Source organism: Crinia signifera, chromosome 9 (assembly GCF_055691185.1).
Source record: "Crinia signifera chromosome 9, ASM5569118v1, whole genome shotgun sequence".
NCBI lineage: Eukaryota > Metazoa > Chordata > Amphibia > Anura > Myobatrachidae > Crinia > Crinia signifera.
In genome coordinates, this window is record NC_139225.1 from 40,452,472 (window position 1) to 40,478,683 (window position 26,212).

General features: G+C 47.0%; 2 protein-coding genes across 3 annotated transcripts in view; one reads left to right on the forward strand and one right to left on the reverse strand.

Moving 5' to 3' along the window:
• Positions 1-338: 338 nt before the first annotated feature.
• Positions 339-5,694, reverse strand: DPM2 (dolichyl-phosphate mannosyltransferase subunit 2, regulatory). The gene is made up of 4 exons (XM_083158966.1): positions 5,442-5,694; positions 5,260-5,349; positions 3,270-3,372; positions 339-2,022 (listed from the first exon to the last, which is right to left on the reverse strand). The coding sequence occupies exons 1-4, from the start codon at positions 5,442-5,444 to the stop codon at positions 1,964-1,966; spliced, it is 255 nt and encodes an 84-aa protein (XP_083015092.1). The 5' UTR covers positions 5,445-5,694; the 3' UTR covers positions 339-1,963.
• Positions 5,514-26,212, forward strand: part of LOC146035481 (uncharacterized) — a 28,577-nt gene continuing 7,878 nt past the window's right edge. Inside the window, exons 1-2 of one of the 2 annotated variants that reach the window (XR_014460665.1) lie at positions 5,514-5,917; positions 19,358-19,467. Coding sequence is in view for 1 of the 2 variants with exons in the window: in XM_083158965.1 (XP_083015091.1) it covers positions 17,557-17,846; positions 19,358-19,467 (400 nt within the window). In the remaining variant the exon portion in view is untranslated. Of the gene's footprint in view, positions 5,918-17,518; positions 17,847-19,357; positions 19,468-26,212 lie in introns of those variants that run through there. The other variant, XM_083158965.1, reaches the window with a different exon arrangement.

Below are 26,212 nucleotides of genomic sequence, written 5' to 3' on the forward strand. Positions count from 1 at the left end.
ACTTTTATAGTAAATTCATTCTCATCCTTTTTTTTTTTTGCACTGGTCACACTCCACCAGTAATCTTAATCATTTTCTTATACAGTATCGGCTACCACTTACCATGACACACTCGGTGGAATAAATAGTTATCTGTTACACTGCGGAAGTGGAGAAGGAGCAGGTGGTGCAAATAGAAGTTGTGAACATGGAGATTGTGACTTCTGATTGGTTCTTTTGCCACCCACCCCCAACTCTCTAAAGCTTTTTTCAAATGGGTGTACATAAAAGGTTTGTCAGATGAGGTGGCAATACAGCTAGGGTGTAAATAGCAATGTTCAGAGAGAATAGAATATTAGTTGTGTTTACAAATAAAAGGTTTATTTTCATTATGTTTAAATAGTCAGTACATTTCGGTGCAAAAAATATTTGCATAAATGGAAGTTAACAGTTTACTTGCTCAGATTAACAAAATGGTTTGGATACAAAATCCCAGCTGCTGGTATTCTGACAGTGAGATCCACTGGTCAGAATCCTGATGGTTCCTGGTATTTTTTTTTATCCTTCCCCCCAACTCACTCCTCCTGCAGCAGAACCCTAAAGTATCCCAGGGTTGCCTACTGTCCGGCTGCTCCCTCTGGGAGAGGGCAGCCAGTTCAGTGAGGTGTGGGGGGGCAAGGCCAGAGGATCATCCCGAGTGGGAGCGTGGTCAGCACGAGCCCATCCTAGTGGTCACGCCCCCACCTTGCATTGCCGGTATTTCAGGCATTGTACAGCAGGGGGAGGGCTACAAAGATGCAATTCTAGGCGAGGGAGGGTCATGGAAGACGGTCCACAGGAGGCTTTGGGAGGGGGACCTAGTTTGCGGGACCCTACCGGCCATTCCGTGAGGGTAGGCAACTCTGAAGTAGCCTGCAGCTATAAGTAAAAAGAGTATTTGACAGTTCTGTGCAATAGCTCTGAAAACATATACTGAATATTCACATTATCCATGACAATTCAAAAAAGTCAGAACTAAAAATATAAACTACTGCATCAAACATATAGGGACATTTTTGTGTTGGATTTTTTTTTACTAGTTATCAGAGGAAGCCTTAAAAAGGGACTAATTCAGTGGTTCCCAAACTGTGTGCAGTGTCACCCTGGGGTGCCTCAGGGGACTTGAACGGGTGCCCTGGATTGGTGGTTCATGACCAATTCAAACGATTTATTTGTGTTCATTCTAGCACCCGCCATCTTTGAAAACCCATGCAGTTCCTGTTTCCTGCCTGGGGTGTCTCTAGCACAGGTCTGGTTTGCATATCAGTGCTGATACACAGAAGAAGCACTACAGCAGACAGCGACACACCAGGCAGGGAAGAGGAACTGCATGGGTTTTCAAAGATGGCGGGTGCTAGAATGAACACTATTTATGACCAATGTAATAGACAAATTTGTAATACGTGCCAATGGTTAAGCTGAGAAATCATTTACACATTTCGTGTGTTTGATGCCTGTGACAGTGTAAAAATTATAGTAAGAATATAAACCAATCAATCATTGTTGAAATGATTATATTCAAGTCTTATCCACTGCAGGAACATTTCTCAGAGACATCGAGCATACGCATGAAGCTGGTTGGCTTTGTAACAAGAACAAGAAATGAAGGTTTTACTGCAAGCAGCATGATTGGGCCATTTTATACTGTAGACCTGGAATGTTTAAAGCATCCTACATACATGTTGTCATAATAGAGTTCAACCACAAGGTGGCAGCATTTCTCTAACAAATTTTGAAGATGGATGCAATGTTTATGTCCACCGTTGGTCGCATAGTCTGCAAGTGTACTTCTGATAACAGTGTTCAGCGAAGATAGGAGAACTCATTGGTGTATTTTATCTCATCATTCTAGGTGTGAAATGTCATGCAGGATGTAACATTTGTCTTGGAATACAGTAGGTGAAAAGCAGTCACTTCAAACAGGGACTAGCAACATACTTCATCTTCACTGTGATTTTATCTTAGGGCTCCGATTTTTCATCATCACATAAGTCACAAAAATTCCTAAGGATATAGAAAGACACAAAGCATAAAGGTTACACAAACTGTACTAAGCAGGGCAGCTATTACACATGATGGGCCCAGTGAACTAAGAGAGTGGGGCTATGATTAGAGGGGTTTGTCTATTGTCCAGCCAGTTCTGCCAGGTCCTCTTCCTTATGTGTTCATCTAGCACCCTGCACCTTTCAAAACCCATGCAGTTGCTCTCTCCTGCCTGGGGTGTCATGGTCTGCTTTGGTGTTTTCTAGTACAGTCTGGTCTGCATTGAGATACAGGCCACAATGTTATAAAGACACCACAGCAGACAGTGACACCCCAGACAGGAAAGAGGAACTGCACAGGTTTTGAAAGGTGTAGGCTGCTAGAATGAAAACTACCTGTCATCTGACTATTTTGCCATCTCTGTGTGCAGACCAATAGAAATCCACAAACTCTCTGCTGGTACTTTTCTATTGGCCAGAAAAAAAAGTTGTATCTGCATAAGCAGCGCTGAAGTACAAGATGAAATTCCGCTAATGAAGAAAAGAATATGCCAATAAAAGAACCATGTGGCTGGCTTCTATAAACACTCCTGTATACATTAATACGAGTGACAATTCCTGCCAAACTCATACAAACCTCTTATAAAAGCTGAATACAGACTGGGTTATTTTTTAAACGATATCACACATTCTGGCCCTTCTAAGTGATGTTGCTTAACCATTCGAGTGCCAAGTTGCTGTGAGAGATCTTTGAAATATCCACTAAAAATGTCAGCGTCGCCCACAGCGACTGTTCATTTAATATAAATAAATACAAATACCGCCAAGTGACATTTAGTTAAATATTGCACCCAAAAAAGACCAGTCACTATGAGCAGCACTTGTAGCAGATGTTTTGAGGATATCTCCACAGCAATGTTGGCAAAGAGTCAAAAGATCGCCCAGTATGTATACTACGAGCAATGAACGATGGTCACTAGCGCTGTCGTCACACCATCACTCCGTCATCTGTGAGTGCAGCTCAATTTGACATATCATCAAATAACTGCATGCTCAGAGGGCTAACCCAGTGACGTCAATGAACCATATTGTTAAAGCGATCCTTCAGTGTTTAGCATTATATCGTTCACCTAGTGTCACCGGCGATATCGTGAAAGATATCAGCAGTGCCGCAATTTGTCCGGTGTGTATGCAGCTTAACAAGGATTTGCTCATTCATACAGCAGCCAAATATTAACCTTGTAAAGATTTCCCCAAAACGTGACTCACCTACAAGAAGCAGTAGAATAAGGGCAGCTAATAGGGGCAGAAGCACAGAGTACTCTCTGGGCAGGAAAAAGGAATGAATCACATGCTCACTGTCGATAAATGGCTGAAAGCAAATAAGAGATTGCATTAAAGATAGAAAAAGCTCAAATTAGTAAATGGATGTGTTACAATGTGTGTTGTCATTATCTTTATACCAAAGCAAACACACAGTGTAATGTAAAACCTAGCATCCAGTCATTGTGACAAACATTGCATGAAATAACTGCCTTACATCACAACCTTCCTGCATCAGTGTGACCGGAACCACTCATCACTACTTTGTTTTGCTGGATGACCTGCTTCCGCCACTTTATAGCTCCTGACAATATAAAACTCCCCGCCTGTGGTCTTCTTTTACATCACTCATCTCCTGATGTTACCAGTGCTGCTGTGGTACCCTGTTCCCTCCACTATGTAACTCTCAGTTGGCGGCTTTCTGCTGCCTCCATTCCCCTCCTCACATGTCACTGCCCCTGTCCTGATACAGTACATCACTCATCTCATATACTCTGTGGCTTCCTTCTGTCTCTATTTCCCTCTTTGCATGTCACTGTCCCTTTCAAATACAGCCCTGTCCTTACTAACACACCACTCATCTCCTGATATTCTATGTGCTCTTGGGAGTTGGGAGACCCTGCTCCTTCCACAATATTATAACCCTTTTCCACTTGTCTCTAAATGCACATGTTTTATTACAATTGAACATGCATCAATCTGGGATTTAAATAAGTGGGAACTGGCCCTTCCTCCCCCCACCAAAAAATACAGGCAATCCTTCCTGGGTAGCCACTAGAGTTGATCCCATGAAGGACCCCGGTAAGGTTCAGTGTAAGCGGGTAACCCAGATTATACGATCTGGGTCCTGTTTACAGCATGGGGAGAGACGATTTCCTGGCTTTTGGAGATAAGGGGTGGGATGCTCTAACGCAAAAATGTGGTAAAAACCCCATTATCTGGGTTATATGCAGGAAAACCCGCACGGTTTGTGGATACCGCTGCAGGCGGTATCCACATAATGCGCCCCAGCGCCTCACGAACCCCCGCCCCTCAGCACCAAGTAAGGGAGGGAGGTGGAGCCGCCGGACACCTGCTGCACATCGCCTGTGAAACGCAAAGGACAGCTTTTAACGCAAGAGCTGTCCTTTGCACTAATTATCACATATGGTGTAATGGTAAGCATTACTGCCTCACAGCGCTGAGGTCATGGGTTTGATTCCCACCATGGCTCTAACTGTGCAGAGTTTGTAGTTTCTCCCCGTACTTGCGTGGGTTTCCTCCCACAACCAGAAATATACTGCTAGGTTAATTGGCTTCCAACAAAATTAACCCTAGATTGTCTGTATGTGTACATGTGGTAGGGAATGTAGATTGTAAGATCCACTGGGGCAGGGACTGATGTGAATGTTCAAATATTATCTGTAAAGCGCTGCGGAATATGTATACACTATATAAGAAACTGTGATTAAATATGTTAGTGCGATAATTTAGCGATGTGCGGCATCCCACCCATGATCCTAAAGCACTCACAGACAAGAGAATGCACCCATGTGCAGTGTGAACAGCGCCCAAGAGTATCCTGGGTTGGAGCCGCAGCGATGTTCCAAATCCAGAATCACACCTGGGATTTTGTGGAAAATGGGTATAAATCTCAGTCTGTGAAAGCCTGCTGTATATATATTGTAAACACCAATGGGGCAGGGAGAGGTGTGCATGACGAGTGTGTTTATTGGGAGTATTGTGAGAGCCCGGGCATTCATAATTTTCTAGGGATGGACATCAGTGAGTTAACCATCAATGATCGCCCCATCGATGGTCATCCTGCATTTAAGCACAGATCCTGGACCCTTCGTTATTAGTAGTATTAGTGTCATCGCCATATCTCCAGCAGCAAAGCAAAAGCATGCTGCGACTTGTAGTTCTACAGGCAATGCATGTGCGCTCCAGCACGTACCAGACAGATGACCCACACTGTGTAGTAGCCGAAAAGGAGGCTGCTGAACGCCACCAGCCCGGCCCCCGCCAGCCGGTCAGTGCCAGTCGCCTGAAAGGAAACACATCACGATGATGAGCAACAAACAACCACTGACAGGACTACATTATATTACACCCATGTTTCCTTTTGCCCTGGCTCACCATAACTACTCCACGTCACCCGCTGCTGCTTCCGCCTCATTTCCGGGTTACCATCAGACCACCAATAAGTGGCCGCTGCCTGTACGGTGCATTATGGGAATTGCAGTCTCCCAGGCTGGGGTCACGTGAACGCTCGGCGCTCGCCTTGGGGAAAAAACCTTGATGGGGGAGTCAGTCAATAGTAGCCTAAACTAAAGTACCTTCCACGCCCAGGGGGAGGAGCAAGGCGGGTGGCGAGCGGAGCAAGGCGGGTCAGGGTGGCGAGCGAAGCGAGACAACATGCCTGAAGCGTGGCGAGCGAAAGGAGCCCGCGAGGGGTCCATTTGGGACCCCTCTTCTGACCTTGCTCCTCCTCTCTCTCCACACCCTCTCCTCCCCTGTGACATCAGGAGGTCCCTTAACCCATCGGTAAGGATGCCCATCGTCTAACATCGATGAACAACGACAAATGCTGGCAGAAATGGATAGCATTGATGGTATACTTTTTTTAATTTACGGTATACATGCACCCCATCGATGTTTTAAACCATCAAGCTCCCCACTTAAACATGTAGGCCTGGTATAGGCAACCTTTGGCCCTCCAACTATTTTGTTGAACTACACATCCCAGCATGCCCTGCTACAGTTTTGCTATTTGGCCATGCTAAAACTGTTGCAGGGCATGTTGGGGTATAGGCAGGGCCGGATTTATCACTAGGCCCGTGAGGCACGGGCCTAGGGGCGGCACCTGTCAAGGGCGGCAGCCGCCGGGCACCTGCTGCCACTCAGTTTGTCAGTCTGACTGACACTGACTTTTACAGAGCGGCCGCTCCTCAGTGCAGGGAGGAGCTCTCTAGCCTCTCTGCATGGTAGTGTCTAGATCCCATGCAGTTTAGGTAATTTTCCCATCATGCCCTGGGTCCACGTATACCTGGAGGGGGAATATAAATCTGTGGCGAGCGAAGCGAGCCACCGTGCCCGAAGCGTGCGAGCGTACAATGCTGCAAAAATAAAACAAAATAAACGACACCTACATGAATTACACATAAATTTAAAAACGTTGTGAGGGCATCTAACAACTTCCGCCCTCACTGAACGTCACTTCCTGTAACCTATACTGCATGGGAACTAGTCTCTACCCTCTCTGCATCCCCTCAGCGTTGCTGTCGGCTGCCGCCGTACCTGTCCCTCTTTTGGGCAGCAGCGCTGGCAGCATGAAGCCACAGTCCTGTCCCGTCCCTCCCTCCGTGCAGAGCATACAGGCAGTATGCCTGCCTTGCTGACAGCCTGTAAATCCGGAGCCCGTCCACACAAAGTTACCTACTGGTGTTACTTTCTGTTCCGTGCAAGCAGCAAGGAACTATTCTCCCTGCAGTACCAAAATTGTGTCTAGGGGCGGCCTGACCACCAAATTCGCCCCTGGGTATAGGGTTACCACCTTTGTGTTGAGACCCACCCACAGCCCACCCATTGACCTGCCCCGCCCCTTGACACGCTTTTTTTAACTTTTGTTTCAACTCTATTTTTGATTTTGCACAACAAAATGCCACTTACACGTTATGCCATACACCGTGATACATGTTATGCCACACACCCCCAATACATGTTATGCCACAAACCGTGATGCCCATTACGCCACACACTATAATGCTCATTACATGTTATACCACACACCATGATGCCCATTACACGTTATGCCACACTCCCCATTACACGTTATACCACTACAAGTTATGCCACACACCGTGATGCCCATTACACCACACACTGTAATGCCCATTACACGTTATGCCACACACTGTAATGCCCATTACATGTTATGCCACATACTGTGATGCCTATTACAAGTTATGCCACACACCGTGATGCCCATTACAAGTTATGCTACACACCGTGATACTTATTACATGTTATGCCAGGACTTGTCAATTTAAAAAAAAATCTTTTTTAAATCTTGGAGCCATGATGAAAGTGAAGGAACCAAACTAAAATAGGTGCGCACCGAAAAAAAATTGCACCATGATGCCTATTACACGTCACACACCTATTACATATTATACCACACATTGTAATATCCATCACATGTTATACCAAACACCGTAATGCCCATTACATAAAATACCACATGCCATAATGCCTATTACATATTATGCCACATAAGTGAAACTTATCGAACATAATTGTTGCTACGGGTTTCTTGCTTGATGCCAGGGGTTGCATGCTCGATGCCAGGGGTGGTGGTGGGGGGCACTGCACTAAGTTTAGTTGCCACTTACATATACTGTAATTATGTTATGGGGGGCACTGGGCAGCATAGGCACTGGGAGTGTCTGACTTGGAGTTGTCCCGGAGTGCATGTCCCCTTTTCACAATGAGCTTCTGGCAGACCACGTGACCATCGTCACTCTCTGAGTCTGACCGCGCCGTGGTGTTACCACCACGTCACGCAGCGCAGCTCGACTCTGGAGCAGGAGGAGGGCACATGGCACATATTGTCCCTCCTCCTCCCAGCACGTGCCACGGCGGAGTGTGCAGTGTCAATCACAGGTCAGTGTGTCACATGGATGTGCGGAGGCAGTGTCACACTGACTCATCTATAATAGAAATGCTGAAAAAGAGCGCTAATTGAGTGATAAAGTAGTGAGCACCAAGGCAAGGAAAGTGATGAGCATAAGGCATGACAGAAGGAAAGTGAGTGATAAATATAAACTTAAAAATAAAAGAAAAAGAATATGGCAATATATAAATAAATACAAAAGTAAAAAATATATAAAAAATAAATAAAATAAAAAATAATAAAATAAAAAAGATATATAAAATAATGATCAACAAATGTGTGTATTAAGATGCCCATACACTGCCTGCGATGTCTCGCAGCAGTGTACGGACACCCGATACCTTACGAGCCGCCGGGACCTTTCCGGCGGCAGGGACGCATGCGATCTGTTGTGATGGATCGCATGCATCCCTGCTTCCCGCCTGCCTCGCCGCCTGGAGGAACGGGTGGTCGGACGGCCTGCCACTCCGACCACCTGGTCGGGTCCGATGCGCACGGGACCGCGCATCGGACCTGACGGAATGTCAGGGAGATGCGATTTGGTCCGATTTAACGGGCCGATTGGTCGCAATCGGACCAAATCGCCTGGATGTATGGGGGCTTTATAGAACAATTGATGAGGGGGAGGACTTTGTGTTGCAGCACTAACCCTAATCTTACCCTGCGGTTCAGAGATGAAACAGTCTCTGTTGGTTTTTCATCTCCACCCGGCCAGCAGGATTCCTGCAGGATACTGCTGCGGCCGGGGAGCGGGCAGAGGGAGGCTGGCGGCTGAGTTCAGGTGGCTGACTGAGATCGGCGTGTGGTGGCAGTATGACGTCAGCGCTGGTCCAGTGCAGGGGTTAGATTGCGGCTTGTGTAGTAGACATCCTCCTCACTAAGCTCCAAAGTATTTCATGCCCAGCGTTTCCTGCCCAGAGTTAGACCGGCCGGGCCGCGGGCGGGTGAAAAATTACTGGACTGTCCGGAGTAATCCCGGACGGGTGGTAACCCTATTGGGGTATGTAGTTCAACGACTGCTGGAGGACCAAAGTTCCCCATCCCGGCTGTAGGCAGCTAGAACAGCATCTAGAACAGCAGGTAATCAAAGATGTCATTGAACAAGTTAGGGTTGCTATAGCAGGAAGACATGAAAGCATGTAAAAAAATAAAAAACAATAGTTTGTGTCAATTTTTTTGTAATGAAATTGCTTTGAACCTCTGTGCCGGCATTCACTTATGCTGCTTTCACACTGCAAAACTTGCTTTGACCTGGTTTTTGAAACATTTCTTTAACCGGGTCAGAGCAAGTTTTACCCCTTTCACACTGCATGTTGTAAACGGTACATTACTGGTTAATTAGCGTTTTTGTACCTTTCACATTGAACCCGCTGTGAAAGGTAAATCCTGTAATTCACCAGTAATATACCTCCCCTTCCCTGGTTCCCCGCCTCCCCTGGTTCTTGCTAGTGCACTCCCCCTTCCCCCTGGTACTTGCCAGCACCTGGGGGTCCAGCCAGCGTGGTCCTTGTATCATACTTTTTACGATTTTTAAATGTTTTAAAATGGTAATCTGTGCAGTCTGAAAGGTACAGAACCACTTTACCATTTTAAAAAAGCTGTTTTTGTAAAAAAGGTTAAAATGGAGGGTCCTACCCGTTTCAGACCCGGTATTTTGGCATCAAAATCGGGTCTGAAACGGTATTTAGGACCCAGCCAATGAGCGGACCCAGTGCAGTGAATATTTAATGAGCGCTCATTAAATATTCATAGGCACTTCACCCCCTGGAGCCCCCCGCTTTCCCCCCCCCCCCCCCATCCAATGTGTTTAAGAACCCCCCGTGCGGCCGGTACCTCCTGCGTTGCGGATCCCGGCTCCTGCTGCTTATAAAAAAAAAGTGACTTTCGGAAAATGGCTGCCCCATAGGAAAACCTGTTTAAAAAAACTGTCTTTCGTATGGGGGCAGCCATTTTCCGAAAAACATGGGGGGGGGTTTGTTAACCCTGAAGACCACACTGGCTTTGACCCTGTATTTGGAAAGTTTCCAAAAAAGGGTCTGCCAGTGTAAAAAAACGGCACTTAAACGGTAATATACCGTTTAAGAGATGCGCTGTGATAGGGGTTTTACCTGGCAGACACGTTTTTGGAAAGGTTTTTAAATACAGGGTCAAAGCCAGTTATACGGTCTGAAAGCAGCATGAGAGGAATCTACTAAAATAACATATCCAAATGTAGATGAGCCCCAAAGCAGTTAGTAAGAGCTACTATACTTGGTAATAAAAAGTCAATGATAAATGCAGGGTTGCCTACCCTCCCGGCCCCCCGGAAAGGGTGGCAATCCTCCTGCATATCTCCTGAAACATGGGCATTAAAGGGAAATAAAGGATGAGTTTAGTAGCATTGTATATCTGTAGAGTTAAGTGAGAGTTTGAAATGTTTTTGGTACCGACTGGTGACAGCGACTGCAGCTCCAGCACAAGAAGGGTTTTAGCAAACTAAAAGCCATTTCCTCCAAACTCGTTTAGCTGCTGTCATATCCCTTCTATTTCTTTAATCTTTAATGTTATTATGTTTTATATAATCAGGCATTTCCTGGATTGTTGTTTACTTGCCATGTGAATTAAACTAACATTTTCTACAAGCTGTTAACCCTTTGTCCTCTGTTATTTAGTTCATAACTTGACTCCTGGGAGTTCTATTGAAGATGAGATATTGCCCATAGCAACCAATCAGATACTATCTATTATATTCTAGAAGGTGCTAAATAAATAAGTAGATTCTGTTTGGTTGTTATGGCAACATCCAATCTTCAACAGAATTCCCTTCTTCGTAAATAAACCCCCTGGTTTTGCCTACACATAAACCACATTCAAGGGCTGATTCAGCATGGATCACAAAAAGCTTATCTTTCTCTAATGGACAAAACCATGCTGCACTGCAGGTGGAACAGATGAAACAGGTGCAGAGAGAGTTAGATTTGGGTGAGGTGTTAAAGCTGAAATCTAAATTGCATTGTAATGTAGGGTACACACCAGAATGATCATGATCGTGAGACGATCGTACAATGGTCGTACAATCTGTTGGAGCACACGATCTACACACAATCTGCATACGATCCAATCACGATCTGTACCCAGTTGAAGGGATCTTTTACAAATCCTGACTGCAATACGACCAAACAACCAGCGGGGATGCGCATCAGAACGGAAACGGATCTAAAACATGCCCAATCGGTCGGAATTGAATCAATATTGACGGAATTGAGGCCATATCAATCATTGTGGTGTGTACCCAGATAAATCAGCCAGTATTTACCCTGCACAAAGACAAAATAACCTGTTACATCTGCCCCACCTGCAGTGCACCAGGCCCTCAGTGTGAATAAACTTTATTTTAGATCTAACATACGGCTTCTCGTTTTACAGAGGTAGGAAAGGCGCAAGCTGAGACCTTGCACACTAACTATATGGTATATGCTGCCTGTGTCCCATGATCACCATCATGTCCTGTATTATCACATACATCTGTTATAATATATACTGCATTGCCAGGTCTATCGTGTATTCAGTACATAATCAAATAACTTACATTGCCTTAATTATCAGTATTTTTTACTTTGAGAGCAGACACATATTTGAAGAACACTCTCACACTGTACAATATTACTGCTTGATCCCAGACCATTTCTGTGATTCACTTATCCACCGGATGTGAATTCCCATTTTTATGTGATCAGACATTTTTCCTAATTGGGTTTGTTGCTATAAATGACCTATGAACTATTCCCTGTATATGAGTTTCCAACATTGATTTCTAATGTTTGACATCTTATGGGGCCTACACATGTAGCAATATAAAGTCATTTCTGAGTGATGTTACTTAACTACATCGCTCAGAAAAATGGCCATACATCGCTGTGTGTGTAGGGGCCATAGCGATGAGGGGCCCCTCGCACCACTATCTTTTGGCATTTAATGGCCTGCATACTGGTTATTAGTTGGTCGGGGCCACTGGCCCTGACAGATCGCTCAGAGGCACATTGCTGTGTGCTGTGTGTCCTGTGCGATCTAGCATCGCTCATAACGCTAATTTACAGACATCGCTACGTGCGTAGACCCCATTACTCCTGAAAAAGGTTTCTTACCAAATCTCTTACTTTCTGAATCTCTCATCCTATTAAACCTCAACCATTATCTGCACATAAATAGTGCCCTGGGTGAACTAGAACCCATGGAGCCCAGAATTGGTAACGATTGTCCCCTCTAATACTGTCAAATCAGCATACCTCCCAACTTCTGATTAAATGAAATAGGGACACTCGTGCCCGAAAAGGGGGTGGGGCGTATGCAAATGAGGGCGCATGCGCACAGCGTCTATTCTATTAGATTGGGGGGTCTCCCAACTGCCACCCCCCGCAGCGGGACAATGCCTGTCGCAGGTGGGACAGCGGGACAGGACCCAAAATCGGGACTGTCCCGCTGTAATCGTGACAGTTGGGAGGTATGAATCAGTCAACCTCTAACTATAAAAAAAAACTTTATGCACACAGATTTATTTAAACAAATCTCATTTTACATACAGTACAGTTGGGTGTTTCTTGCCGTGATGTTCTTGAGCTACAGCTGCTGTTCTCCTAAAAATGCTACAATATGGCTCCACTCTTCAACCTGATCATTATGTTTATTTTATATCTTGGCTGCTGTTTATAGCTGAGCCACATATAGTAAATGTTCCTTGTCTTTAATCCTGTCACACAAGTCACCTATTCATTTACTACCCTGTAATTTTGGAAACATTTGACAAGTTGCTGGTTTTATGCTGCAAAGGGAAAATAAACATGAATCGTCTGCTTACATGTGTTCCAGCAGCCAAGGACAATCACACCATGCATCAGTTGCGTGCGGTGGGGTGAGGCAGGTGAGGCACAGCCTTTCCTGTCATACTAGCGCATATGCCGGCGTTTTGAATTGATAAAGTATGTCAAAAATACAAATAATTTATAAAAAAAATCTTATTTTTATTCTAATAATTTTTATAGTCAAAACACTGGAGTAAAAAGTCTATGGCAGGTGAGGCAGTGCCTCACCTGGCTACCTTTGCTGCATATCTCTTATCAAAACTCAGTGAATCTCCAGCAGTACACTGCGGCTGGTATGTACCCCATGGCTCATATATTGTGTGCATGTCTGGCTCTGGTACTTGCCAGGGACTCTTGAGCCATTTACCTCACCGCACGTCCATGCCATGCATCCATAATGCCAGGTGCAATGGGGGTCATTCGCTGTTTGCAGGGTGATTGCCACCATTCAGGCATTCGGGGGCATGCCACCGACGTTTTCTGGGAGTGCCCCAGAAAACAGGCATTCCCGGCCATTTGGGACAAAGGGCTGCTGAGGTATAAGCACCTCCTTCTCCCCACGGCCTTTGCAGCATCAAGCAAGTAGTGGATCCCCCTGTGTGCAAGGCTGCGTACGCATTCACAGTTGTCTACAAGGTTGGGGGGGCGTGCATTCTGTGGGGCAGCGGCTACCTGCTTACTGGGCTGTGAAACCTCGCAGCCCAGCAAGCAGGTCTGAATGGGGCCCATTGTCCCTGATGAGTCGGCTTCAGGTGTGGGCCAACAGTGGCACAAACTCACAGTGGGTGTGTGAGTGATACACCAGAGCTGGCGGGTGTGTGGCCATGCACGCAGTGTGATGCCATTGCGCCAACTGTAGAGGCATTGGACCCAATGCCATAGGCTCGCAGGACCCTGCACCTGCCGTGTGAATGAATCATCTGGGGTGGGTGTGCGGGCTGGAGGCCAACGTCGGCAGGCAATTAATGAAGTCCTGAGTTGGTTCATTTTGCGTCAGCAGTCATTAGAGGGTGCCTATGCACCCCAGACACCCGCTGTGCACATGTCTATGAAGTAGCCATGAATGGGTAACAGGCGCATAATTTACACTGTGTCAGGGGAGGAAACGGGGGCTTCTCAGCAGAGGTGCCGAGCTTGTCCCCAGCCAGTATGACGAGAACTGGGGGCATGACACACAGGCACAATATGTCATACTCCAATGCATTGTACTGGCGAGAGGTATGCATCTACCTGTACGTCAGGTAAACACTATGTCGCACTTCTGAGAATCACCAGGGTCTGATCACCTGAACAACTCACCTTAAAAACGAACCAGATGTCCAATCTGGGGTTGGGATCGTTTGGTCGAATGCATTATGGTCGAATGTCATTACATCGAATCCATTAGGTCGAATTGCTAAAAGGTCGACATGATTATATGTCGACATGGGAAAAGGTCGAAAAGATTCTAGGTCGAAAGGTCATTAGTTCGACAGGTCATTAGGTCGACAAGGTCATTAGGTCGACATTGTCTAGGTCGACATTCACAAAGTCGACATGGGGTTTTTCACTGTTTTTTTACCTGAATGTCAACACAGTCGACATGTACACAGTTTAAAGTGCACTGCATCCCCTCGCATCGCTCGCTGCGCTCGCTATGCGTCGGGCGCGGTGCCTCGCTACGCTCGGCACACTATTTTATTCTCCCACCACGCCCTAGTGGATGGTAGGGCATGAAATACCGCCTGTCAGCACATGTTGGCTCAAAAAACAGTGAAAAACCCCATGTCGACTTTGTGAATGTCGACCTAGACAATGTCGACCTAATGACCTTGTCGACCTAATGACCTGTCGAACTAATGACCTTTCGACCTAGAATCATTTCGACCTTTTCCCATGTCGACCTAGAATCATGTCGACCTTTTAGCAATTCGACCTAATGGATTCGATGTAATGACATTCGACCATAATGCATTCGACCAAATGACCGCATCCCGTCCAACTTTAGGAAATACAGTTGCATGAAAAAGTATGTGAACACTTTGGAATTACCTGGATTTCTGCACAAATTGGTCATTGTTTGTTTTGCTTTAATCTCATCTAAGTCACAACAGACAGACGCAGTCTGCTTCAACTAATACCACACAAACAATTATACTCTGTGCTGCAGCCATCCACCAATCAGTATGCGCACAGCCATTCACTGTCTGGCTGCAGGCTGGGTGGCAGGTAGAAAATGCTGCATGGTCACCCCCTGCTAGGAGTCCCTTAAAATTAAGAGGCCCTGGGCAGCTGCCCATTGAGCCTATATGTTTAGATGGCCCTTAAGGGAACACACTGACCTCCTCAATTGGTCCAGGCTTTGCTGTATGTACCCCAAAGCAGGAATAAGCAGGGAACACAAAGGGTTGTGTTGAGTGGAGGGTGCTAAACTGACTGTAGCACTGTAAAGGCCTGATTCAGGGATTGATTGGTCGGGATGAATTTGGCCCCATGTGCGAATATGCGCATGTGCAGGCCACCTGTGCGAACACCTTCGGCGAGTATCACACTCGCTGAGGTGATCACATTGGCAGGTGAGGGAAGGGGGCGGACAGGGGACTGGTGCAGGGGAACGCCCAGCCTTTTATGGGCATCCCCATGAAAACACTGGCTGTTCCCCTGCAAACGCAGGTGGATCGATGCCCGCTCGGGGAAGGCGGCTGACGTCACAAGATGTCAGCGCATGCCCCCTTTTTGTCCACCTCTGTTGGAAATAAAAGACAGTTTAGACATTCGTCGACCATCGAATGACCATCGAGTGTATGTTTAAGGGTACACATCCACTCGCATGCAAATGGAGGGGCAGATGTTCGACCAGTGGGCGGGCAGGAAGCGGGCGACATTTACCTGTTCGTTCAACCTTGTGAACAGGTCTGAATCAGGCCCTAAATCCCTTTGGTGAAAACAGTGGGGGGTGCGGTTGGGTCATCAAGAAAACCCCTGACTTCAATGCAATGGGATTTTTTTTTAAGCCTTTGGGTCCAACGTCTAGTTAGACTCAACAACCCTAGCGCTAGTAGCAGATCCAATGGTGAGCCACTTTAAAATAAGAACATTAACATTGTTCATCATTCAAAGTAGACCATTTTTTTAATAAAAAAAAAAAAACAAAACAAAAAAAATTTGGACTGCAAAGGATTCAGGAGGTTATGCTGATCGGTGCGGGCAAACGTGCGTACGTTCCATATTAACGTACGCTATCCGTACGCGGCCGTTGGGGTTAAGTCCACCCACAAATCAGCCGCATACGTACGGGCAGAAACAACGTCTAAGGGGAGTGGCGTACAATTGAGCGTACGCCAACGTACACGGAAGGATCAGCCCTTAGACTCCGACAACTGGCGTACAACAGAGAGTACGCCACCGTTTACGGACGTCTCTCGTCCGTCTTCCCGCCGACTTCTTGCGGAAATCTGAGCGTACGCCAGCTTGCACGGACGGGTCGCTATTGTTTTCAATGGAAAACTCAGCTTATGTCACCGCTCGTGAGAGTGAGCGTACGTCCGTGTACGCTGGCATACCCTTCACATATATGGACCTGCAAATCTTGCCTTTCAACTATAATTCAGACAATTAATTAATTATTCTAATTGTTATTCAATTATTGTTTTCTATTAACTCAATTGAAGATTGTGTGCAAAATAGTGGGCATGGGCTTAAAACATTGCTGAAACATCCTTTGTAGGTGTTAGATGTGGTTTATGTTATTGTATCATAAATACAAAACCTATGTTTGTATTAGAGTGAACACGTTGACACATGTCGACTTGTGTAGATTGAGTATGCTACTGTGTAAAGTCTATGAAAGCACGTAGTGAATGTGTATAACTTTTTAACAAATACCTACCTTAGCATATATAAGCAGGTCTTAAAAAGATTGTTACCTTAAATTAAACAAACCTTTAAATGTCGAGAAGTATAGAAAGATAAGCTTCCAATGTGTTTGAGTGCTGTGTGTGGCTTGCAGGTAGTGAAATCATGGTTTGGACTTAATAGACTGCAGCATTGCTTATTACATTCAGGTGTATGTGTTTGAGTAGTAATCAGCGTAAATTAGCAAACCCAGGCGCACGCTGGCATGCGGTATCTGTAGGGGTGGTTTGAGATGGCGGTTGGCGGCCGCCTGTTTTGTGTCCGAAATGAACGGTGCTTTAGCCGATCGTGCGGTAGTAGCACTGTTCATTTTTGGTGCACACCCCCGTGTACGCCCATATTTACGCCCATTTTCCCTCATTATTTCGGCCGCTCCCCTCATCACGCCCCTATGCCGCCCCCAATGCCCGTACTCTCGCGTACAGGTTTTTTCGCACGGAGAGACCCGTCCGTAAGCGTTGTGGAGTGTTCGCTCCTGCGCATTGGCGATTGTACGCATGCGCAGATCATGAAAAACCCCGGAACGTACGCGTACGGCCCAGCCGCACGAACCAGAATAAGGCCCTCAATGTTTAAATATTTAGGTTTTGGAGTTTATTTTTTTTTTTTTTATTTCTTTCTATGAGAGCGGCAGTGAAATGTCACTCTGTACAATTAATACCATCAGCTTTTGTTTGGGAAATAGGATAAAAACATTGACAAGGATATCAGAGATCAGGATATCATTGACCAGCCCAGGCACTGGAACTGTCTGCTGGTGCACTGTTAGTAAGGATGGGTCACGTGCACTATTTGTCACCCAGGTGCTGCATACTTCTCCTGAGTGCTACTGCCTCTGTGTACAGCGATGGCCACAGGATACATGACCCTGCTTTGGTGCTTGCAACTCTATTTCGGGGCTATCTCCAGCTGTGTGAAAGTGAACCCCTGCAAGTGCCTGATGAAGGACGGCTCCGGGGTGGTTAACCTAGCTGCCCTGGGGAATGTGGATGGTTTCCTTGTGAGGGACAGGAAGGTGCAGCATGAAGTGATGGGAAATAGAGTGGAGCAATCTGTAACCTTCAGCCCTTGCCACCCCTTTACTGAACCTATGGCTCTCGTGAACTGTTCCCGTGTTGCTGTGTGTGTTGTCACCAGGTAATGTACAGAGTGGGGCCTTATGTTGTACATTGGCGTTACATTTTACAATATTGAGTACAATAAATCTGCAGGTTTTATTGTTGTAGATTTTTGGGGAAGTGTGACGAGAACAGTCAAGGGTATGGAATAACTCACAGGCAATGTGTAGTCAGACAGTCAATAGGTCGACACCAAAAGTTAGACATTCACAAAGTTAGACATGCATTAGTTACACGACGACCGACAGTGCTGGACATTGCCGCGTGCTGCTGAGAGGTTCCGTGAGTCAAACATCTTAGATGACAGTGAGATCTTGGAGCTGTGTGCCAGTGGGATTTTATGTGTTATCATGTGGTGTTAAGACCACAGCGGATGAATTGTTTGGTACGGGTGCTATAGCCTCACCTTTTATGAATGATCATTAACCCCTTAAGTGGTAATCCCGATAATTTTCCAGGCTGTGCCTCTGTGTCCAGTCTGGCAAGCCTGGAAAATTCTTGGGATTGCCACTGTTGAGAGCCGGGCAGCGCTGCTGAGTTCAATCGCTGAACTCAGGCAGCTCCATCTCCTCTGCCACGCATCCTCCTCCCCCTCCTCCTCCTCCCCCCCCCCCCCCCCCGGCTTTTCTATGCAAGTCTCCAGCGCCGGCTACTGAGATGCTGGGTGCCGGGCCGTGCAGCGGGGGAAACAGTGGTGTTTTTTTTAGGTAGCGCTCCTCCTAATAAACTCACCCAGTGGGGAGCGCTACCTTAAAAAAAAAACAAACACTGAAGGGGTTAATTTAAAAAAAAAAATACGATAATACACCATCAGGCGCCTCTGTTACTCTTTCCAGACATGCACCAGTTACACATTGACAAAAGTTAGACATGTATTAGTTAGACATTGACAAAAGTTAGACATGCATTAGTTAGACACTGACAACAGTTAGACATGCATTAGTTAGACATTAACAACAGCTTGACATGCATTAATTATACATTGACCAAAGTTAGACATGCATTAGTTAGACATTGTCAAAAGTTAAACATGCATTAGTTAGACATTAACAAAAGATATAGTGTGTACACACGGTGCGATATGGCTTCCGATCTTGCCGATATAGTGAATATCGGAAGCCATATCGCATGGTGATTGTATGCTTTTTTAGGGTTGCAAGCCCGATGCGCTGCCGATTCGCACTCCCGTGTGAGTGAAAGTCGGCGGTCAAATAGAGAGGGCAGCCAAGCCTATATAGTGCAGATCTGCACTATATAGTAAAAATTGTGCCACTGCATGCATGCCAAGGGCGTAACTACCATAGGTGCAAGGGGTGCAGCTGCTATGGGGCCTAGGTTTGTCAATGTCTAATGCATGTCTTACTTTGGGTGTTGACCTATTGACTATGCGACTATACATTGTCAGCAGTCAGGAACCCTATAGTCAGGCACAGCAAGTTGTGTCTTTAATGAGCTAGTAAAACTAACCTGAAAGATGGCCCTTGTTCTATTACTAGGTAAGATTGTAAAATTGTTGTTTTTCTTATTTAGAGACCTAGAAATCAAAGGGAGCTTTCCCCAGTATGTAGGATTCGGAAAGCATGAGGACAATGAATTCGCCTACCGCAATGACAGTAAAATTCTGTCTGTCACATACAGAGGTAAGTAGCAATCTGTAAGTAAAAGTGCATTTATTAATTACATTAATCATGAGAAGGGGTGGTCCTGAGCATTAGTCCACCCTCCAAATAATCCAAGGCCTAAAATGTTGGCTGAAGTTGCTGTTTCTTCTCCAAACTGGGGCACCTTTGCCTTATAACTGATTGACACTTTAAATTTAGCAGCAATCTCACTGAAATCCAGGGGTTAAAGTGGGTGGGGGTGGGGGCACTGGGTGGAACTGAGTTCCACCACCTCTAATGGTAGGGGGAACTCAGTCCCACCTCCTCCACAGCCATGCACAATAATTCCAACAGAAAATTCGGTCCCAGCAGTTCCCTCCTGTGGCATATCGTAAGTTATGGCATGCCATTCCCACCACTGAAGTGAAAAAGAAGGAAGGGGAAGCTGCTGGAGGAACAGAGACCAATATGTGTAACTGGTACTACTGCTGTTGGTGTTATGTGTATAAGCAATACTACTATGGGCCTTATGTGTAAGTGACACTACTGTGTGGCATACATGTATAAAGAGTACTACTGCATAGCGTAACTTTTATAAGGGGCCCTGCTGTGTGTCATAATGTGAATTAGGGGCATTACTTTGTGGTGTAATATGAATCAGGGTGACTACATGCAGTGTAATGTGAATATGATTTGTGCTACTGTGTGGTATAATTTGAAATGGGGGTACTAATTTGCCCTGGGCGCCGGAAACCATAGTTTCGGCCCTGCTACTGTACTATGTAACATTCTCTGGGAGTACAAACAAACTTCAGATAAGTAGTATTGGATTATCCTTGGATTCAGTGGTGGAAACTGAAACAGAGAAGAAGGAGGGGAAGATGGGGTGCCGGATGACGCTCCAACAGTTGGGATCCCGACTGACAGGGACTGTTCTTCCTCATGGGGGGTCTAACTTAGGGGCTTTGTAGCACTCACCCCCCTGTCGGAGTCAGAATTCCGATGACGGACTAATGACCATCGAAATCCCGACTATCTGAGCGTCATGGATGTCTGTGTGCAGCATCCACGCACCTTAGGGACTAGGGGGTACACAGAGGCTGGGGGCAGCTTACCTTGGTGCTGGGTGATAAAAGTGCACTGCTGCGCTCGCCATGCTTCGGGCACGTTGCCTTGCTACGCTCGCCACACTATTGTATTTTCCCACCACACCCTAGTCAATGGTACTATGAGGCATGAAATACCGCCTATCGGCACATGTCAGCTCATAAAAAAAAAGGGAAAAACCCCATGTCGACTTTTTGACTGTTGACCTTCCCCATGTCAACCGAATGCTTGTGTCAACCTAATGTCCCTGTCGACCTTCAGTCATGTAGACCTTCATGCATGTCACCCTCCAGTGGTCAACCTAATGCTTGTCGACCTAGTGATTGCATCCCGCCAATCAGTGGTGGATTGGGATGGGATAACAGCCGTGGTAATTTATGAGGTGGGGTCTGTGAATGACGCTTTTGCGGTGTAATATACCAGGATTGAGATGTCCACTTTCATTGTCTACAGACGTTACAATTCTGCTCTGTGCATCTTTAGACTCCACTATCAGGTAGGAGGGGCAGTGTATGTACCTGGGTCTGTATGTGACCTACAGGTATATCAGAAGGTGAAAGATGTCACAGAGCCACAGATAGTGTGCAGCAGGGGATGATATATATAGCAGAGGAGGATAGATGTGTAGCAGAGGATGATGTATGTAGCAGTGAGGATATGAAGGCTGCCATCAGAGGGGGACTGCAGTCTTGGACTGGGCAAATAAGGGAGCCTGCACCACCTGGGTCATACCCAGTATAGAAGGATGGAATCATCTATTACTGTGTGTGAGAGTGCCATTGGCTGCCTGGTACACTGCAATGAATAAAGTTTTCGGTACTTGTGTACTAGCACGGCGCCCACGATATTTGGTGGCACAACATATAATCGCATCGCATACACCGATGCACTGCGATGCGATTTAAAATGGTATAAGCCCCCTATATGATGTTTAATTGTATAAGCACCCTAATGGGGGCTTACAATGTTAAATGCACCCCCACGCCACACCCACTACGAACGTGAACCCGAAGCGTGGTGAGCGCAGCGAGCCTGCGAGGGGCGGCGGTTCGCGTCCTACGACCTTTTCATACACCCACTATCCACGTCGGCGTGGAGTTGATTTTATATAGTGTGGCGAGCGCAGCGAGCAACCGCGCCCGAAGCATGGCGAGCGGACGCGTAATACTTTACATGTATTCCGCGTCCCCTCGCGGGGCTCGCTGCACTTGCCACACTTCGGGCACGGTGGCCCGCTGCGCTCGGCACACTATATAAATCAACTCCACGCCGACGTGGATAGTGGGGGTATGAAAAGGTCGTAGGATGCGTACCGCCGCCCCTCGCGGGCTCGCTGCGCTCACCACGCTTCGGGTTCACGTTCATAGTGCCTAACCCTAACAGCCCCCTCCCAAAACCTAACCTTAGCAGTTCCCCTTGGTGCGTAACCCTAACTGTCCCCTCCAGCAGACTGACCCTAACCCTGCCTAATCCAAATCCTCCATGTGGTGTAGACCTCTTTATTGTCAATATTACAACTGGATACTGTGTGGGATGTAAGGAGAAAGCCACAGATTGAAGGAGAGGGGTGAGTGGACAATTATTAGATAGTGATAGGTACAGTGTTATTTTGCTTCAATTTATTTCTCTCCCAGGTTTAATAAATCACCTGTCTCACCCCTGCGAACAATCGATATATTTTGGAGTCCCGGAAGCCCAGAAAATTATTCCCAGCAGCACAGGGCCCCATTTCCTCCTACACACAGACGCATTGACCAAAGTTTTCTAATCCACATAGGTCACCTTATATATGTGATTATTTATTTATTTACAGTTTCTTATATAGCGCAGCAGATTCCGTTGCGCTTTACAATAGTAGACAGTGATAAAACAAACTGGGTGAAACAGACAGACATAGAGGTTGGAGGGCCCTGCTGCAAGTTTACAATCTATAGGGACATAGGAGGGAAACACAAGGACAGGCACCAGTAATAGCATAGCAGTCCCACCAAGCTGGAAGTCCAGAAGGGAAGCTATATAATACATGAGTGCAGGGCTGGCGCTAACCGCTCAACAGAGCCAGACTATGGGCGGTATTCAATGTGAATACCAGCGAGGTGCAGCGAATCCTGTTTAGGATTCGCTGCACATTCGCCACGTTCCGGAGCCTCGCCGGCTCCGGAATTCAACGAGTCAGGGGCTCGCTGACCCTGACCGGCGAATATGAGCTCCTGCGGCGAACGCTGCAGGGAGCCTGAGGACAGTGGCAGGCAGAGAGATGGAAGTCTCTCTGCCTGCCTCAGAGCGTATGTGGGGGGGAGGTGGGCTCCCCGGGTGCCAGGCAGCACAGGCTGCCCCCCGGGGGTGCCAGCAGGGTACCGCGTATATTCACTACACCCGATCGTAACGATCGGGTGCAGTGAATATATGAATATCTAATGAGCGGCTTGGCTCCGGCGCCCCCTGCTGGCTACTGTGTAAAAAAAAAAAATATATATATATATATTTTTTTAAATTAAATATATATTCATGTGCTTACAGCACATGAATAAAAATAGCATGCCCCTCCTCAGATTTTTTTACACCAAATGTAAAAAACAAAACACTTTATTTTAAAAGTTCACATTCCACTTCTCCATAAAAAGATAGCGATTGCTACTCGGTGAATCATGGCGAAAAAAACCTTCAAATGTATTCGCCATGTGGTCATTGAATAGGGTGATTCACAGTTTTAGTCAAAAATTCGCCAAACAGCATAAATTCGCCATAAAAACATGGCGAATCAGGCTCATTGAATACCGCCCTATGTAGATGCTCTCCCTGCTCTGCCACTCTGTCACTGTGTGCAGCTGCCGCTGTCAGTGTATGACAGACAGCAGCGTTGGCAGCAGAGGGGAGAGAGAACTTAAGACCCACACTGGGCGACTTTGAGCTGAAAGTCGCTCGAAACAGCATGTTTGAGCGGTGAGCGCTGCTGCGTGCTACCGCATGATCTGGTTATACAAGCAGATGAGCGGCTTTGAGGACGACTTTGCATAGCGCTGCACTATGCAAAGCCGTCCGCCCCCCGCTGTCGGCGCCGGGCAGGGGGAAAGCCACTCAGTGCAGTGCCAGGACCCTCCCCCTCATCTCAGCATCAGGGGTCAGGACAGCATGTGCCGAGCTGTGATTGGAGGAGCTCTGCACATGCTGATTAAAGGAGCCCCTGATTGGAGGAGTATAGCACATTCTCCTTTGATCCCTGAAACACAGAGGAATGGATCTTACAGCATGCCATGGCTTCCTCTGTGAGTATACACTCTGCCTTCTCTGTAGCTCCTGCCTCTCCCTGCAGATTCTCCCTCTTTCTTTCTCTCTATCTGACTCATCTGACTGATTTCTCTCATCTTTCCCACCCTCTCTATGCTCAGTATCTGCCATCCTCTCCCTGTCCATCATCTGTCACCCTCTCCCTGCCCAGCACCTGTACTGTGCCCCCTTCTGTTCACCATCCCCCCCCTCTCCCTGCCCAGTATCTGCCATCCTCTCCCTGCCCATCATCTGTCCCCCTCTCCCTGCCCGGTATCTGCCCCCTTCCCTGCCCAGCATCTGTCCTGTTCCCCTTCCTGCCCACCATCTGTCCCCCTCTCCCTGCCCAGTATCTGCCCCCTCTCCCTGACCATCATCTGTATCACCCCCTCCATGCCCAGTATCTGCCTTCCTCTCCCTGCGCAGCACCTGTCCTTTCCCCCCTCCTGCCCACCATCTGCCCCCTATCTGTTCCACCCCCTCCCTGCCCAGTCCTGTCCCAACTCCTGCCCACCATATATCCCCTCTCCCTGCCTAGTATCTGCCCCCTCTACCTTCCAATCATCTGTCCCTCACTGTCCAGTATCTGCATTCCTGTCCCTGCCCATCATCCGTCTCCCCTCCCTCTGCCCACCATCCATCCCCCTCCCTCTGCCAACCATTTGCGCCCCCCTTTCTCTCCCCCCATCATTTCTCACACGCTCTCTGCCCATCATTCCCCCCTTTACTTGTCCACCATCTGTCCCCTCTCTCTGCCCAGCATATCTCCCCCTCCCTGCCCAGCATATCTCCCCCTCCCTGCCCATTATCTGTCCCCCTCTCCTTGCCCAGCATCTCTCCGCCCACCATTTGCCCCCTTCTCCCCACCATCTTCCCCTTCTCTCCACATCTGCCCCCCTTTTCCTGCCCATCATATTTTCACCCTATACCTCTCTGCCCAGCAACTGTCCCCCTCTGCCCACATCTGTCCCCCCTTTACACACCCTTTATTTATGTGTGCTGTCCCTTTATTAAATATGTGATGGAGGGCGCAAATATAGAGTTTGCAGGAGGGCGCCGGACACCCTAGCACCGGCCCTGCAAAAGTGCCTTTGGGGGTTATGTGAATGTTACCTACATTTGATAGGCTTGCCTGAAGAGGTGAGTTTTCAGAGAACGCTTGAAAGTTTGAAGGCCTTGACGAGAGTCTAATTGTGCCTGGGAGAGCATTCGATAGGGTGGGTGCAGACCTATGAAAGCCCTGTAATAATGAAAGTCCTGTAATAATGAGCTAGTAATCCATGCAGAAGAGAGACGCAGATCTTGTGCAGAGCAAAGACAGTGAGTTGGGAAATATTTTGAGATAAGTAAGGAGATATTGGGAGGTGTGGTTTGGTTAATAGCTTTATATCTGAGTAGAAGTATTTTATATTGAATACGGTAGAATATGGGCAACCAATGGAGGGACTGGCAGAGCGGATCAGCAGACGTTGAACATCTGGCTCGGAAGATCAGCCTAGCTGCAGCGTTCAAAATAGATTGCAGTGGCAAGAGTCTGTTCTTGGGATGACTGTTGCAATAATCAATGCAAGAGATAATGAGTGCATGGATTAGCATTTTAGTAGTGTCGTGTGTAAGATAGGGTCGTATTTTGTATATGTTTTTTAGATGCATGTAACGTGATTTTGATTTTGAGACAGACTGAATGTGGGATATTAAGGGATGTTAAGAGTCAAGTGTGACCCCTAGGCAGCGAGCTTGAGGGGTAGGGTAGTTTCTGTGTTGTCGACAGCAATGGAGACAGATTAGAAAAAGCCCTGGTTTTTTTTTGTTCATGTTTTTAGAAGCTTTTACTTGTTAAAAGTATTGTTGAAATTTCCTGGTACTTTCCCGAGCTGCCATTTCTATTATTCTGCGCAAATAGTGTTGTAGATGTAGTTTCCCCGGCTGCCAACAGATGGCAGTGTTTTGGTGACGCACACACAACACACATACACAATTACACAGCCGCTAGGGAAAGCATCAGGGAACTGGCTGTGCTATACGGTACGGCCAGTGGCGCTGACAGGTCAGCCGGGTCCCTATAAAATGGAGGGGGCGTGGCCACCTGTGGGGATGGGCCTCTGAGAGGGTGTGTGGCCAAGCTCCCTGCAATAAGGGAGGGGGGACCTGGGCCCCTCCAGCAGACCCAGGTAAAAAGTACCCGCTACCCTCCTTCCCCTTGGCACCTGGAGTCTGATGTAAATAGACATCTCCTGACAGCTTCCGTGGTCTGCTGTTGTGTCTCAAGTCTATGATTTCTATGCTAACCATTGGGTTAGTGTACATCTCTAATTAGGCCCTTAGGTCATGTTTAGCTTGTGGAGAGGTTTCCCAGGAGAAAGATATCATGGTGGTGTGCATCATGAGGCATAGTCACATTATGCCCTGT

Excerpts from the sequence above, each read along its gene's own strand:
- DPM2 (XM_083158966.1), bottom strand. Across the intron at positions 3,373-5,259 it reads CAGTGTGGGTCATCTGTCTG|CCATTTATCGACAGTGAGCA; the intron begins GTACGTGCTGGA and ends ATTTGCTTTCAG. Across the intron at positions 2,023-3,269 it reads TATTCTACTGCTTCTTGTAG|GAATTTTTGTGACTTATGTG; the intron begins GTGAGTCACGTT and ends CTATATCCTTAG.